The sequence below is a fragment of the Zingiber officinale genome, chromosome 7B (assembly GCF_018446385.1).
Source record: "Zingiber officinale cultivar Zhangliang chromosome 7B, Zo_v1.1, whole genome shotgun sequence".
NCBI classification, from domain to species: domain Eukaryota; kingdom Viridiplantae; phylum Streptophyta; class Magnoliopsida; order Zingiberales; family Zingiberaceae; genus Zingiber; species Zingiber officinale.
In genome coordinates this window covers 93,760,984-93,776,184 of record NC_055999.1, presented here as the reverse complement: position 1 = coordinate 93,776,184, position 15,201 = coordinate 93,760,984, and the positions used below count along the sequence as shown (strand labels likewise).

The window sequence follows — 15,201 nt, the reverse complement described above, 5'->3', positions numbered from 1 at the left end:
TTCATTACCCTTATTTTGGTTGGACATGTTTTGCCATACTGGTGGGGCACATCAGTACCCTGGACTTGGTTTTCGGTTCAAGATGAGCCGATAAGGTACAGTAGGTCCGAGCCACGTCATATGATTTCATTTAGTCGCTTCGTATAGCAGCGATCGAGATTTAGAACGCACTACTCACAGCGAGTTCTGAGGAAAGAGAGAAAGAAAGGGGGAAGCTGAGATGTCGTCGATCTGGGCGTCTAAGGGATGGCTGGAGGTCGGCAAGTTCGCCTTGTACTTATCGATCCCCGGCGCCCTCACATACGCTACCACCGACTCCGATACCATCCACAAGCTCATGGGCTTCGTACGCTCTCTCCCATCTTCCTTCCTCTTTTTTTGTTCCGTCCATTGAAAATCTTGTTCATTTCTGTTCGAGATCGCAAGAAAACAAGATAACTTAAAAAAACTGTTCTTTGTATTTTGCTTTTTTTTAGTGCTAATGAAATGGCCGCTGTTCGATTTGTTTTTTCCCCCTCGTACGCTGAATTAGAGATTTTAGGGTTTAGGGCGTTTGCGTCAGTTTCCGTCGTTGGAAAGTAAATTGGTCATGGACAATTTGGATATCGAACGATGAAATGATTTTGTGAACATTAAGGACACGAGTTGTAAGATTTATCTATAATGGAGTTCGAAGAAATTGGAAGTGGTTAAGCAGTTAAGCATTCATTTATTGTCTACTTTGCTTGTTACTCATCTGTCAACATGGGGCTATGCTATCTTGTTACTTTTAAGTGTGAGTTTCTTCTCATGAGACTTTCTGGTGGCGTCACTTGTATGTCTAAACAAATTGGTTGTTCTGACAATTATGATTGCTTCTGGTGGAGGCTGATTGGAGAAGTGTTTTGACCGACAAATCTAATCATCTATGCTTACAGTTTACCCTTGGCTTCTATCGATTTGTATGTTGGCCAAACACCATCTATTGGTATCAATACCATCAAGAAACCACTGCCAGAATCTACCCTTATAAGCTAGATGTTTGAATTTGAATCAGATGCCTCAGAACATCTTTTGTAGATTTGAGACAGTGCACCTAATTCACAAAAATTAGCTCCACCAAAAAGGCATGTGTATAATCTTCATCCCTCATTGTAGAAGCAACACAATTTGTGCAATCAAGCATGACGTCCTTTAATAAATAAATAAAAAAAGGCAGCCCATTGCACGAAGCTCCCGCCATACGGGGTCCGGGGAAGGATCCATTGTACGCAGTCTTACCCTACTTTTTGCAAGAGGATGTTTTCAGTATTCGAACCCGTGACCTTTTGATCACATGACAACAACTTTATCATTGCGCCAAGGCTCCCGTTCCATGACGTCCTTTAATGCAAGATTTTTTAAAAAAAATCAAGATTGGTATATTGTGATTCAGTCTAAGCTTATTCTATTCTAGGAATCCAAGCCTATATGATAAAGGATAGCCTGGTGTCTGAAGCTCCCACCAATGTCGGGTCGAAGGGATTATTGTATGCAACCTTACCCTCCTTTGCAAGAGGCAGTTTCCAGACTCGAACCCGTGATCTCTAGGTCACACGGCAGTAACTTTACTTGCGCCAATACTCCCCTTCAATCCAAGCCTATATGATATTAGAGTAAACTTAAATAAGTCACTGCTGAAACTGTGTTCAAAGACACTCTGTCATTACATGGCTCCTCGTTCATCACGAACGGAAGGAAGAAAAAAAAAACAAACCTTACCTCGTGCACTTAAAACTCCCCATGAATATAACTCTCCACTCTGTAATGGGGTCTCCAACTACCTCTGCAAACAAGATGTGGCTCCTACATGACTAGTATATATTTTTAACGTAAAACCCCAGCCACACTGAAAAGGATGGAAAGTCCTAAAACTTGGGCACTCTTAGGGGTGTAGGTTTTGGATCACTGAAGTGTATATGCTGCACGTGCTCCTGACCATGGAACAAATTGTTAAACTTGATATGTTGCACCAAAATTTGTAGACAGCAGTATAAGGTGGGCCAAGATTGTGTATGACTAAGTGAGCGTCGTTTCAGTTTGAAGTCAGTTATATGTAATAATAAAAAGAAAAAAAAAATGCTCTGTGCTTTACCCTGTTGCAATTACTTTCTGCCCAACAGTGTCTTGGGACTTCTGACAAAATATGCAAATGTCCTCCAAAGTACGTCCAGGGAAATATATGAGAATCCAAAAAATATTATGATGATGGTGAACAGCCCAGTTACTCTATAATTTGTTGATTATGTGGGTTCTAAATCATGATTCATTTTGGTTTTTGCGGTTCTTTTCTGAAGGTTTAGTTCTAAGTGCAGACTGATGATACCAGCTCAGTTTTGCGAACAGCAAAATTTTGTGTTCTTGCATATTTTTTTTTTTTGCAAGTTTTATCCAAACAATCAATAGTATTGAGTTTGTAAGGACTAAGGAGTTTCAAAATTGGCACCTCGGTTGTCTTAATGTATTTTTAAGTCATCTATGTTTCTTTTTTTTAAAAAAAAATTTAACATGCATATGTGATCTTTTATGCAGCGATCTTATGTAGTTTATCCACCTGAGGGTCCCCGCCCACCTTCACCAGAGGAATTTAGAGAGATGGTGGCCCGAGAACGTGCCCAAAAGAAGCAGCAGCAATGAATGCTTTGATGTTCAAGTTTAGGGTAATTGCAAACTTCTTTTGCTGTTTGGCATAGTAATAACTTGTGATGTTTAATTGCAAGTAATCCCTTGTATCCTCAATGTTTACGTTTCTTTAACATATCTATCGGCACATATCTTGTTAAATAAAAATACTTAGAAACCCTTAACATATTGACTACTTCATCTTTTAGATTTGTCCATGCATTGAGCACTGAATAAATAAATCACTCGAATTCTGTCAATTGATCTATGCATTTTGGTACACGTCCATGCAGTTACAAAATGTTATGCCAACATACTCACATGATATTGGTTCCAGTCTCCAGAGGAAGTTCTTCCGAGCATTTTGTGATTTAATTTTTTTTTGAAGTCTATTTGTTGGAGCACTAGTTGTGCCTCACTCAGGACCCTTTATTGCTTGAGCGTAATGTTTATTGCTAGACGTAACCAATGTGGTGCAGCAGTCAAGATGAGCACTTGCGAGCACCAGCATTAAATGATTAGCCAATGTGCTAGGAAGGTGAAAAATATCTAGATTTGATAAGGTAAGTTTCAGACTAAAGCCCTGAGCGACTCTTGGGTTTTGAGTAGGGATGAGACAAAGGCTTCTTTATGTTTGCTTGTGGACTCAGTGCGAGTTGTTTTCATTGGCACTGGTGAGCACAACCCATGACTTGTTGAACTATGCCTGTCATTGATCTCGTTTCAGAGTTTGACATCTCTAGTTACTCACAAGCAATTTTCTGCTCTATAAAATATCTTTTCCTAGAACACCCAATCACACCTCGATGCCAATTGACATCTCTAATCACTAAAAACCAGTCTTTTGTCCAATAAAACCTCTTTCGACATGACTTCCAAAACCCAAACAAATCCCTGGCAATAAGCACAAGCACGGTGAGGTGCACAGAATGCCACAGTGCAGTGAATTCCTTTTCCAGGCACTGTAAACTCCAAGAACAGTATGCTTTGTAGGTGGGAAACCAAGCGAGGGTAAAAAAAGGGCACTGCTTTCCTTGTTTCAGTCTAGCAAATGATGCAGTGACAACTTTAGAAACACTTGTCCCCATTTCTGTTCTCTTTTTCTTTTTCTTTGCTTTTGCTCGCCATGAGATTTTGCAGTACTGTCTCTTCAGAGTTCAGAAACTCCCTTTTAATGGATGAGACTTTAATAAAAGGTGGTGGTGGAGATGTCAATAATGACCCCCAACAGTGTTGAGGAAGGCAAGGAAAGGTCATGGCAGAGGGTGGCAAGTTGCTTTCCTGAAAGCAAAGTTAGCTCTTAGTTTTTATACACTATTGAATGTTGTCTTTATCCATAGGCTCATCCAAAGATTTAGCTAATTGTTAGGGGTTCCAAGTGATGATCTGCTGTTCCCCATTCTTTCCATTTTTTCTGATCAAGAGATAGTGTTTTTGCTAAATCTTTGATTTGGGAGCCAAACTTTACTTCACCGACCACAATTAATTACTGCGACCCCTCATTTCAAAGTCTCTGTTTGGAGCAGGTGACCACTGTCTCCATTCAATGTTCAGAGTAGTACAAAACAGAACATCCAACTTTTTTTTACCTCTCTGACCATTCTTCTCCTCACTTAAAATATCTTTATGATTCCACACGCAGTGATAAAACACTGAACAGTTGGTAATAACAAGACACAAAAGTGGATATCATATCCCTATTCTTCGGTTCAATCGAGAAGGCACGAGGCTTCCATTCACCTCTTTTTTTTTATTATTATTATTGAAATTTAGCTTTGGCTTTGAAGTGAACTCTCCTTGTCATGGAGTTTGGAGCTCTTTGAAGTTGCAGTCTCAGCGGAGAGAACGAGGGCAATTTCTTCTCTGTTCCCCTTCGAGAGACCACCTCTGCCATGGTTTTTGCAACCTCCAAGAACAAAACATAACAGAGCATGGGTCATGGCAGAGCTACGGAGAATACTTCGATAGGTACAATAATGTCAGCTGCTGCAACAACTCAACTCGACTCAACCAAAAGATTGCTTTCTTATCCATTAATTACAAACACGACGAAATTATGTTCGTCTTCCAAGAGTTAAAGAGTTCAACTTTGATCAATATTCTTGTTGAACAGTTCATGGAAGACCCGTAGATTCGCTAGAATTCTAATCCTCGCCAGCAGTAAAGAGTTCGATAAACAGAAAAAGTTTTTTTTTCCCTTGTTAGAGGATGGAAGAAAGGCCGGAGATGAGCTTATCACCGGCCTTCGGGCTCGCCGGCGATGCTCCCCGTGGCTCAGTTTTCACTTTTATGGTCTCATCTTCCCCAGCGGAGCTGTTGAACTCGTTGGAAAGATGAAGTGCTGAGATCGACCGGAGAATGACGCTGCCGCCGCCGCCGCCGCCGCCGGAGCTGTTCTCGTCCTGGGTTTCGAAGGCGGTCGTGCGCTGGTAACTAGGGGAGAGCCACTTGGCTTGCATGTAGTCCGATCGCCTCCAGGGCGGAACGTGAAGGCCCTTCTTCTTCAGGCTCTGCCGCGAGGCTGCCGACGCGAGGGCGACGATCCGCTGGAGCCGGTCGGGCGGGCCGACGAACAGCGACGGGAGGTTCTGGAGTACGGCGCGGTAAGACTTGGTCGGCCGCGCCACCTCGAACTCCGACTTGAAATCCACGTCCACCAGGAGGCGGTGCCCGCCGCCGTCGGCTACCACCACGTCGACGTACTCGTACTCCCCAGTGGGAAAAGAGGGATTTTTATTCCACTGAGACTTGCAGATGGCGGCGTCGTAGCCTGCGGAGCGAAGACCGTCCACCACCATTCTCCGGCTAACATGCTTGTTCTCGGAGACCGCCTTCTCCAAGATCTTCGACGCGTCCGCCAAGAGATTTCTCTCCGTCACGCTCGCGCAGGGCACCAATCCCTAGTAAATCCCGCCACACGCGTTTGAAATCGAGCTCGATGCTCTCAGAATCGAAGTTTGGGAGGTAAATTAAAGACCGCACACTACCTTGATCACCTCGGCGGCGTCCGGAGGCGCATCTGCGTCGCGGGCCTCGAAGTCGTCGTCGGAGCTGTCATCGAAATTGGCGTTGAAGCAGATGCAGCGCCCCCTCGGCGGTTTCTCGTGGCTCCCTTCCTCGCTGAAGCGGAAAAGCATCGCATCTAGATCGCCGGCGTCGTCCCTCTTCTTTTCTCTCTCGTCTCCGGCTCCGGCGAGCTTCTCAGCCGAGGAAGACCTAAGAACGCTCGGAAACTGCCACAGCCTCTTCAGCCGCGACTTGGCCGCCGGCCTCGCTGGGTCGCTCCTCTGAGCAAGTTCCGCAGCTCCGCCGGCGTCGATCGGCTGGATCTTCATCGGGAAATGCATCGATCAAACGATCACGACCAAAATGCTACCTTTCCTACTCACACCGATCTCAAATCTCAACTACTCCCGCTACTCAACACCGATTTCAACAAATTTTTTGTCAGAATATAAACGAAAAATTCTCCGCTACTAATCACAAAAAATCCATTTGAGGTCAAAGGAGTAGGAACATCACGTTCTCCGACGAATTCCAGGCGACGGTCGGTAACCTAACTGTGATCTCTTCCATTGATTCCGGCGAAGGAGGTGGAGGAGACGCAGTCTAGGAGGAGCGGAGTCGAGCGGAGGAGTTTTATGAAGGGGGGCAGGTTAATAATGACACGCTCGGGCTTCGGGTGCGGTACTTGCCCAACTTCACGCAGAGTGCCTTAAATTTCATCACGATCACGCCACGTGTCCTTTTCAAAACATATTTCTCCGACGCGCTTGTAGAAATTCTAAAGACTGAAATAGGCCTAGTTCTGAATCTAAACATCGAAATTGCCCCTGCTTTGTTGATTAGCAACGGGCCAACGGCTCTGTCCTCGCGATCAAAACCGTCCAAAATAACGCTCCGTATTAAACGGATAAAAACCGCTATAGAGTCGTTACGATGTGAGGCATATGTCGGAAAATTCACAAGAAAAGTTACCGAGTCCGACAGCGTATAGCATGTAACGCTTCGTCCGTATCAGCTGACAAATCAACGCGCCGGGGCCACGATACGGGTGGCACTTCGGTAAATAACATAACGTGCGGGCCCAATCAAATCACTCGCTTTTCACTTTATTCTAATTTAATTTAATCGTTTCTTTGTTTTTTCACGCGGAGATTCGTGAACAAGTCAATGATTTAATTAAATGTCTGTATGCGTTGCGTGTACAAAAGTAAGCAAGAAAATAAAAGAGGAGAGAAAAAATATAAAATATAAAATAAAATAAAGTGCAATTAATTTCTTGTGTAGTTTGGAAGGGAAAAAACAAAATGAAAGGAAGATGTCGACATTGTGGTGGGTGGCTTGGAGTCAAGTCTTGGTTGGAATATTTGGAAATAAGATCCCTTATTTGTTAAAATTATACTAAATTAAATAAACATCAAAACGTATTGGGTGAATAGTGCTAGTGACGTTTATGTTTATTTAAAAATAATTTGTGTAAATAGTAAGTACAGTGGAAAAGAAATAAAAATAAAAAGTCAAATTAATACTTTTGATTTTTACATGATTTGGAGTATGTGACGACTCCTATTCCAAGGTCCGTGATCGTTGATCGTTTTCACTATAATTTCAAAAAAACATTACAAATAGTAAAATTACAAGTGCAGTAATTTAATTACAATATACCAACAACAACAACGGTGTTGAAATTGTGAGCTTCTAATTGTCAGAGTAGCGTTATGACTTCGTCAGATCATCTTTGGAGTAGCGCGCAAGAGAGTAGTTGTGAAATCAAGTTCTATTCATGCATCTCCTCGAGGACTTGTTTTATAGAGTGCTGAAGACGCCTTCAACTCCATTGAAGGTGCCTCCAGCGGTGCAACTTATCTCCATCGTGTCGGAGATGATACCTTTTGCAATCTGTGAAATGTATCACTTTGAAGGCACCTTTAAGCTAATAGAAGGCGTCTTCCATCCAGTATCCAAAGCTCCTTCAGGCGCATAGAAGACACCTTCGTGCCTCTTCTCACGAGCCTTCGACCAAGCCACCTGAGGCCCCTCCAACCACCTCGGAAGCGCCTTGAACACTGTTCATCCGAGCTTGTTTTGTGCTTTTCATTCCCTGCAAGTCATATTAGTCCAAAATATAAAATATACCCTGCAAGACAAAGTTAGCATAATAAAATATGATTAATTAAGCTACTTGATAGTCTCCAGACTGTCCGGTTTTTACTTTCAAATTTCTCGAAAACCCTAGATCAAATCGACATATATTGTTCCCTCAACGGGGAACGTGCCCTCATCTACTCCTCTCAGAAGAAATTATTTTTTGCCAAATCGGTCCTCCAGACCGTCTAGACTTTTCCTCAACGTCCGAGACTTCAGGATTTTATGATGCACGTCTGATCCATGACCCGTCCAGTCTTCCACCTGATGCCCGTGACCCCCAGGATTTTCACCTAGAGTCATCAACTCTAGGATTTCGTCCAAAATCCTCGACCCGCCAAGACTTCGCACAGTCCCTTAGACCAAGACTTCGTTGCCTAACCGCAGCTAGAACTTTCCACTTGCCTAGTATCAACTAGGACTTCTTTTATCTAAGATCACTTAGGGCTTTCCTGCAAACTCAGTTAACCTTATTAGACAACAAGAAACATTAACTTTGAACCCTTTGTTATAATTAAAACTTAGTTTCTATCGTTTTGTGCTTTCTGTACCAACAATCTCTCCTTTTTTATTATGAAGATATAATTCAAAGTTAAGTAAAGTATAAAAAAAAAATATAGCATAAGTACGTAAATTGAGCATAAATAAACCAATTGAGCAAATTAAAGATGCTCCCCTTAATTTAGTCATCAAAAATAATATTAAGTTATGTTTAACTTAACTTTTAACCTTTCTCTCTCCATTTTACATAAATCAAAAATAATACTAGAGAGGAAATTAGTTTGTAAAACTAGTAAAAAGACTAACTTTTAATCTCTTTCAAAAATTTAACTTTAAGTCCCTATGAATTCATCACTTTAAATAAACTTAGCTTAAAAAGGGGTTACTTAGCTTTGAAAAGGATTTTTTTTAAAAAAATGTAGTTAAGTACTTAGTTTCAAAAAGATTTTAATAAAAACTCAGTTAAGTACTTAGCTTTAAAAACTTAGGTAAATAAAACTTAGTTAAAAAAATTTCAAACAAACTTACCTAGATATAAAAAAATATTTAAACTTGCTTTTCTAAAAATATTTAAGTTTGTCTTTCGAAAATGGTTTAAACTTTCTTTTTAAAAATAGTTTGACGTTTTTAAAGAACTTACTTTTAAAAAATTTAACTTTAAATTTTTTTAAAAAAAATACTTTAACTTAAAAAGATATTTAATTTTGAGATTTAAAAAAAATACTTTAATTTAAAAGGGTATTTAATTTTGAGATTTTAAAAAAAAATGTTAACTTTGAGAAAAAAATGTTTAACTTAACTCTTTTCACTCCTCTTTGATTAATACCTTAAAAAAATAACTAAATTATTTAAGTTTGAAGGACTTAGAGTCTAACATGAGAAACAAACAAAAACATAAAAGTTGTTATCTATTTTCTTGATTTTCTATCATCGTCTTTTCTAAGTTATCAAATATGTTTGTCTTATGTGTGAGTGTAAGATAAAGTTAAGTTAATTTTAAAGTTTGATTTTAAATTTTAAAAATTATTAAGTTTGAATTTAAAAATTTTGAATTTCAAAATATTTAAGTTTGAGTTTGAATTTGTAAAAAGTATTGATCCGGTGGTAAGGACGGGAGACCCTTGTCGGCGGGAGGTCAACGACACGTGGAGGTCAATGGTCGAGAAGGGCATCCCCAAGGTCGTGCCGAGTGGGCAGAGGTCGTGCCGAGCGGAGTAGCGGGTCGACCGCGCATCCGGCCGACCAGACATCCGGCCACAAGGTCGTGCCGAGTGGACATAGGTCGTGTCGAGCGGGGTAGTGGGCCGACCGCGCATCCGGCCGACCGGACATCCGACCAGGGGTCTCCCGGACCGGATGAAAGACAGCCCGACAGGGGTCGGGTTTTCGATGCTCAAGTAGAGTCTATGGGCCGAGTAGATCGCTCGGCTGAGCCACATGACAATAAGGCGCAATTCCATCCGAGCACATGAGCAGGGCTTCCCCGCCCGGGCCGAGGTATGCGTATTCCCAGAGGCCATGAGCCCCGAGCGGCGGTCCGCTCGGCCCGGGAGCAGGTAAGAGCGCTAGGAGACAAAAGGAACAGCTGGTAACTTCAGCCTCGAGACACTTGCCGCCGACAAACAGCATGGTCGGCGCCCAGAGCGGACAGAGTATCGTACGGTGGAAGTTTTCACTGTCACATTCGGGATATGCTCGGACGATTCCGGAATGACATCAGGCATATTTTTCTGACACAACCCTACTAAGGTATGTTTGGGGAAACGTGCACGCATCGAGAAACGTGCCCGCGTCTCCCCGGGGTCCTATATAAGGACCCACAGACTTCGACGGAGGTATGCAATTCTCATCATTGTAGCCACAATAACGTTGCCTTGTTCTTTTTCTTCTTCGCTGCCTGACTTGAGAGTCGGAGGGTCGTCGCCGGGAAACCCCTCTCGGCTCGACTTCTTTGCAGGTCCGCCGGAGATCCACATCACCAGTCGAAGACAGCGGAGAGCACCACGTCCCCAGCGTCCATCGACTCAGCGCTCGGAAAGGATCAAGTATTTTAAGTTTGAATTTCAAAATAATTAAATTTGAAAAATAATTGAGTTTGAAGATTAATTAAATTTTAAAATTAATTATTGGATTATGTTTGCAACCTTGCAACCCCAACAATCCCCTCCTCAAACAAAGGACCACTGAGTCATCATGGCTCTGGCTCGTGCTTCTTCTAGCGATTAGTCCAATGAAGAGCGACCTTGCTCTGATACCAATTGAAGGATTGAAAAGAATTTAGATATATCCACAATGATATGATATTGTCCACTTTGAGCCTAAACTCTTATGGTTTTGCTCTTGGGTTCTCCCCAAAAGGTCTCATGCCAATGAATATATCTTTTTCTTATAAACTCATGATCTTTCCCATGTATTTTCAATGTGGGACTATGTTTGCAACCTTGTAACCCCAACAATTATCAATTCTAAATTAATTAATATTTTAAAATTAATTTTGAATTTGATTGGTTTGAATTAGGTTAGACTAATTCTTAATTTAAACCTAAATCCATCTTACCCTTTCTAGATTTTCAATCAAAGAACTTTATGGGTTTTGTGAGATGATTAATTTAATTCTTAATTTAAATTCAAATCTAAGGATTGATTTATATTTGAGTTAGACTAAGATTTAACAGTTAGTCAATTAAACAATCATTTTAATAATTAACTTCCAAGTTGTGACGAGACACTAGACATTCTTAGATATTGGAACAACAATCACTTTTAGACAAAGTCTTTTAAAAAAATTAAATATTTTATTTTATTTTTCTTAGAATCCTTTGTTTAACTAAACAAGTGTCGATCAAGCCTGAGTCTTTATCTATCCTAATCTAAGGATGTATAAGAAAAAATAGTAAATCAAGTATCAATCAGGTTTATCTAATAAAAATGGTCTTTCAATTTGCTCCCCTGGATCATAGCCTCGATAACGTCTATCAAGGTAGTATATTTGACCCTTGGGAATCCAATATCGATTAAATCTAACTTGATTAGTCAAGTTAGACTTGGGGACCCATGCTTGGACTAGGTTCTTAGTTGATCGATTCACTAACGACAAGTAAGATTTGAATCGATGTCTAACCTTGTACCTAATTCCGGGTTGGTTGTATACGACCCTTTGTTTTTCAAAAATCATATCAAAATTCTTGGAACCCAAGGTAAACTGTTCCAATGTGTCCTTAAGTCCTTTGACTTAAGTTTTCAAATTGGAATTTTCTTCCTCAAGTTGTTGAACTTGGGTTAAATTTCCACTTTGAACTGGTTTAATTGAAGGACTTGGGTTAATCTCCTCCTTGAGGGATTCATTCTCCTTTTGGAGTGACTTGACCCAGAGATTATATTTGACCAACTTTCTCAATAAATATGAAATTAACTTTTGTAATTTATCTACTTGCAGAGAACTTACATTACTATTTGGCCTTTCGGAAACAGATACAGATTCGTGACTTCTTTTGAAATTGGTTTTTGATTCATCTCTGATTTCTGACTCGGACTCAGTTTCGGCAATGTATGCTTGTATTGGTAAAGCAAGGAAGCTTGCTTACTCGTGTTCTTCTTCGGAGTCTTCAGAAGATTCGGACCATGCTGCTTTCAAAGCCTTCCTTCTTCTCTACTTCTGGTTTGGACATTCCGGCTTATAGTGTCCTTTCTTGTTACAGCCGTAGCAGGTAACTTCAGACTTTACCTTCATATTTGATTGAGTCACCTTCTTCTTCTTGTATAGTTTTCATACCAGTTTCACGATCTTGGAGGTGATTTCATCATCGTCTTCTGAGTCTGATTCATCTTTGGACTCGAGTTTTGTTCGCGCTTGATCCTAGACTCCTTTGTCTTGCTTGTACCTGCAATTAATGCAATACTTTTCTCAATCAGATGTGCATTAGTTTGTTTGTGAAGTTAAAATTTTGAAAATAGCTCATCTAGTCTAATCAAAGAAAGGTCCTTAAATATCTTGTAAGTATCTACTATCGATGCCTACAAGATATTCCTCAGAAAAGCATTTAGCACATACCTGATGATGTCGTGATTCTCCACTTTTTGTCTGATCATGTGGAGACTGTTCAGAAGGTCTTGGATGTGAGCGTGTAACTGGCTCGTCGACTCACCTTCCTGTATTTTAATGTTATATAATTTATTCAATATTAAGTCACGTTTAATTACTTTTGCATCAGAGGTGCCTTGTATAGTTATATCAATTTCTCCCATAACTCTTTGGCGTTGTTGAAGGGGCCAACCCGGTTCAATTGTTCTTTGGGTAGGCTGCATTGGAGGGCACATGTTGCTTTTACATCAGCCTAGATTTTCCTCTTTGTTTGTGCACCCACTTGTTGCAGGAGATGAGTACTCTGTCTTCGGTGGAGAATGTGAATCCAGTTTGAATTATGATCTACATTTTCACTTGGATCTTGAGATGATACTCCATTCGACTTTTCCAGTATCTAAAGTTCTCGCCAGAGAAAAGAAGTGGGTGAGCGGTACTGAAGCCTTCTTGGTGGTCCATTGATAGAGAATCTTGCACAAAAATTCCAAGACTTAGCCTTGAATTAATAGCGCGGGAGATAAAGAAATTATTCGAGTAGTATTGCACAAATTTTGAGAAAAATAATAATAAAATAATATAATAAAAAATATTATAATAAATTTTGTCAAATGAGATATTTTACCAATTCTGACTTGTGGTGAAAAAATGAAAATTTTTCAGCGAAGAAGAAAATAATTTAGAGGGAAAAAAATGAAAGGAGTAAAAATAATTTCTAATAAAAACGATATATAATTTTTCTTTCAAAAAAGGAGCCCCTTGCTCGATTGGTGATTTCACCAACTCAGAGCGATCTCGCTCTGATACCAATTGTAGGATCAAAATGCGCTAGAGGGGGTGAATAGCGCTTGTGAATTTCACGTTTGTTTAAAAACAATGGTGTAAAGAGTAAGCGCAGCGAAAAAGAAATAAAAAAAGTAAAATAGAAAGACAAGCTGACACCTTTGACTTTTACTTGGTTCAGAGTCTATGACGACTTCTACTTCAAGACCCGTGATCGTTGATCACTTTCTTTGAGTAATCACTATAATTTCAGAAAATATTTACAAATAGCATAATAACAAGTGTAGTAATTTAATTACAATATATTGACAACGAAGATGGTGAAATTACGAGCTTCTAGCTGTCCGAACAACATTATGGCTTCGTCATATCGTCTTTGGAGCAGCGCACAAGAGAGTAGTCGTGAAATCAAGTTCTATTCATGCATCTGCAGGAGGACTTGTTTTATAGAATGCTGAAGGTGCCTCCACTAGTGCAATTTATCCCCATCACATCGGAGACAATAACTTCTACAATCTGTAAACTTTATTCCTTTGAAGGTGCCTTCAAGCTCATGGAAGACGTCTTCCATCCAGTATCCAAGGTGCCTTCAGACACATGGAAGGCACCTCCGTGCCTCTCAACGTGAGCCTTCGGTCAAGCCACCCGAGGCACCTCCAACCTCCTTAGAGGCACATTGAACACTGTTCATCCTAACTTATTTTTTTGCTTTTTCAGTTTTCACTTCTTACCAGCAATGTTAGTCCAAAATACAAAACATACACGGTAAGACAAAGTTAGCACAATAAAATATGATTAATAATGCTACTTGACAGTGTCCGGACTGTCCGGTTCTAACTTAGGATTTTTTGAAAATCTTAGGTCGAACCGACACTTACTATTCCCTCAACGAGAAACGCACCCTCATCTACTCCTCTTAGGAGAAATTAACTTTTGCTAGACCGGTCCTCCAGATCGTTTGAACTTTTGTTCAGTGTTCGAGACTTCAGGACTTTATACTGAACTCTCGATCCATGACTCGTCTAGTTTTCCACCTGGTGTTCGCGACCCCTAGGATTTTCACTTAGAGTCCTCGACTCTAGAATTTTGCCCAAAATTCTTGACCCGCCAAGACTTCACCTAGTCTCTTAGACTAAGACTTCGTTACCTAATTGCATATAGAACTTTCCACTTATCTAATCACAGCTAGGACTTTCCACCTGCCTAGTATCAACTAGGATTTTTTTTTTATCTAAGATCACTTAGAATTTTTCTATAGACTCAATCAATCTTATTAGACAACAAGAAACCTTAATTTTAAATTATTTGTCATAATTAAAACTTAATTTTGAACGTATGCTGCTTTTGCACCAACATTAAATTGTTAAATTAATCATTTTGTTGATTTATTAGTATTTCCTTGGCATGTTTATCCTAATGAATTCTATTCGTGAGGGGTGAAAAGGGAAATTTATTTTTTTAAGGCATTCTTTCTTGTTTGCTAGAAATAACCGCCATCATTTTTATCCGTGCTCGAGTAGACACGGCAAAAATAAAAAAAATAAATAAATCAAATATACTTTAATTTCTCCGGGTCATTATCAAATTTTGGCATCATTAGCAAGTGGATTATTTCTCTTTTATTTAATATTATGGCGTTCATGATAAGATTACGTGACGTAATGGCATTAATTATACGAATTTAAATTTTCAGAGAAGTGACAGTGGTGTTTAATTAATTATATCGGATCTCATTTGCACAATTGCACCATTTCAAATTTTCAATGGAACCGAAGACAATTTCTTTGACTAAACCCTAACAAAAGTATGAATTTATTCTCGAAAGCATGCTAATAAAATTTGCAAGCCTTGATCAGGAGAAATATAATTACAAGTTTAAACAATTTAAGGCACTACTTACATTTGGTTATTGTTTATTAATGGTGTATTATTTTTCCAAGTCCAAACAACAAGATTGCTTGTTCAAATCTTGCAAGCCATTATTATGATCTTCCCTTCTACCCTAACCATGTGGAGGAGCTATCAAACTTAATTAAGTACCCTTGCAATCA

At 39.9% G+C, this 15,201-nt stretch overlaps 1 protein-coding gene and 1 long non-coding RNA gene across 2 annotated transcripts; one reads left to right on the top strand and one right to left on the bottom strand.

Moving 5' to 3' along the window:
- Nucleotides 1–155: 155 nt before the first annotated feature.
- On the top strand, nt 156–2,848 carry LOC122006334. The gene is made up of 2 exons (XR_006118678.1): nt 156–346; nt 2,551–2,848. It is a non-coding gene; the product is annotated as an uncharacterized LOC122006334 (long non-coding RNA).
- Nucleotides 2,849–4,641: 1,793 nt separating this feature from the next.
- LOC122006331 lies at nt 4,642–6,336 on the bottom strand. The gene is made up of 2 exons (XM_042561799.1): nt 5,628–6,336; nt 4,642–5,540 (listed from the first exon to the last, which is right to left on the bottom strand). Exons 1-2 carry the CDS (start codon nt 5,985–5,987, stop codon nt 4,842–4,844), a joined length of 1,059 nt encoding a protein of 352 aa, XP_042417733.1. The 5' UTR covers nt 5,988–6,336; the 3' UTR covers nt 4,642–4,841.
- Between the last annotated feature and the right edge of the window lie 8,865 nt (nt 6,337–15,201).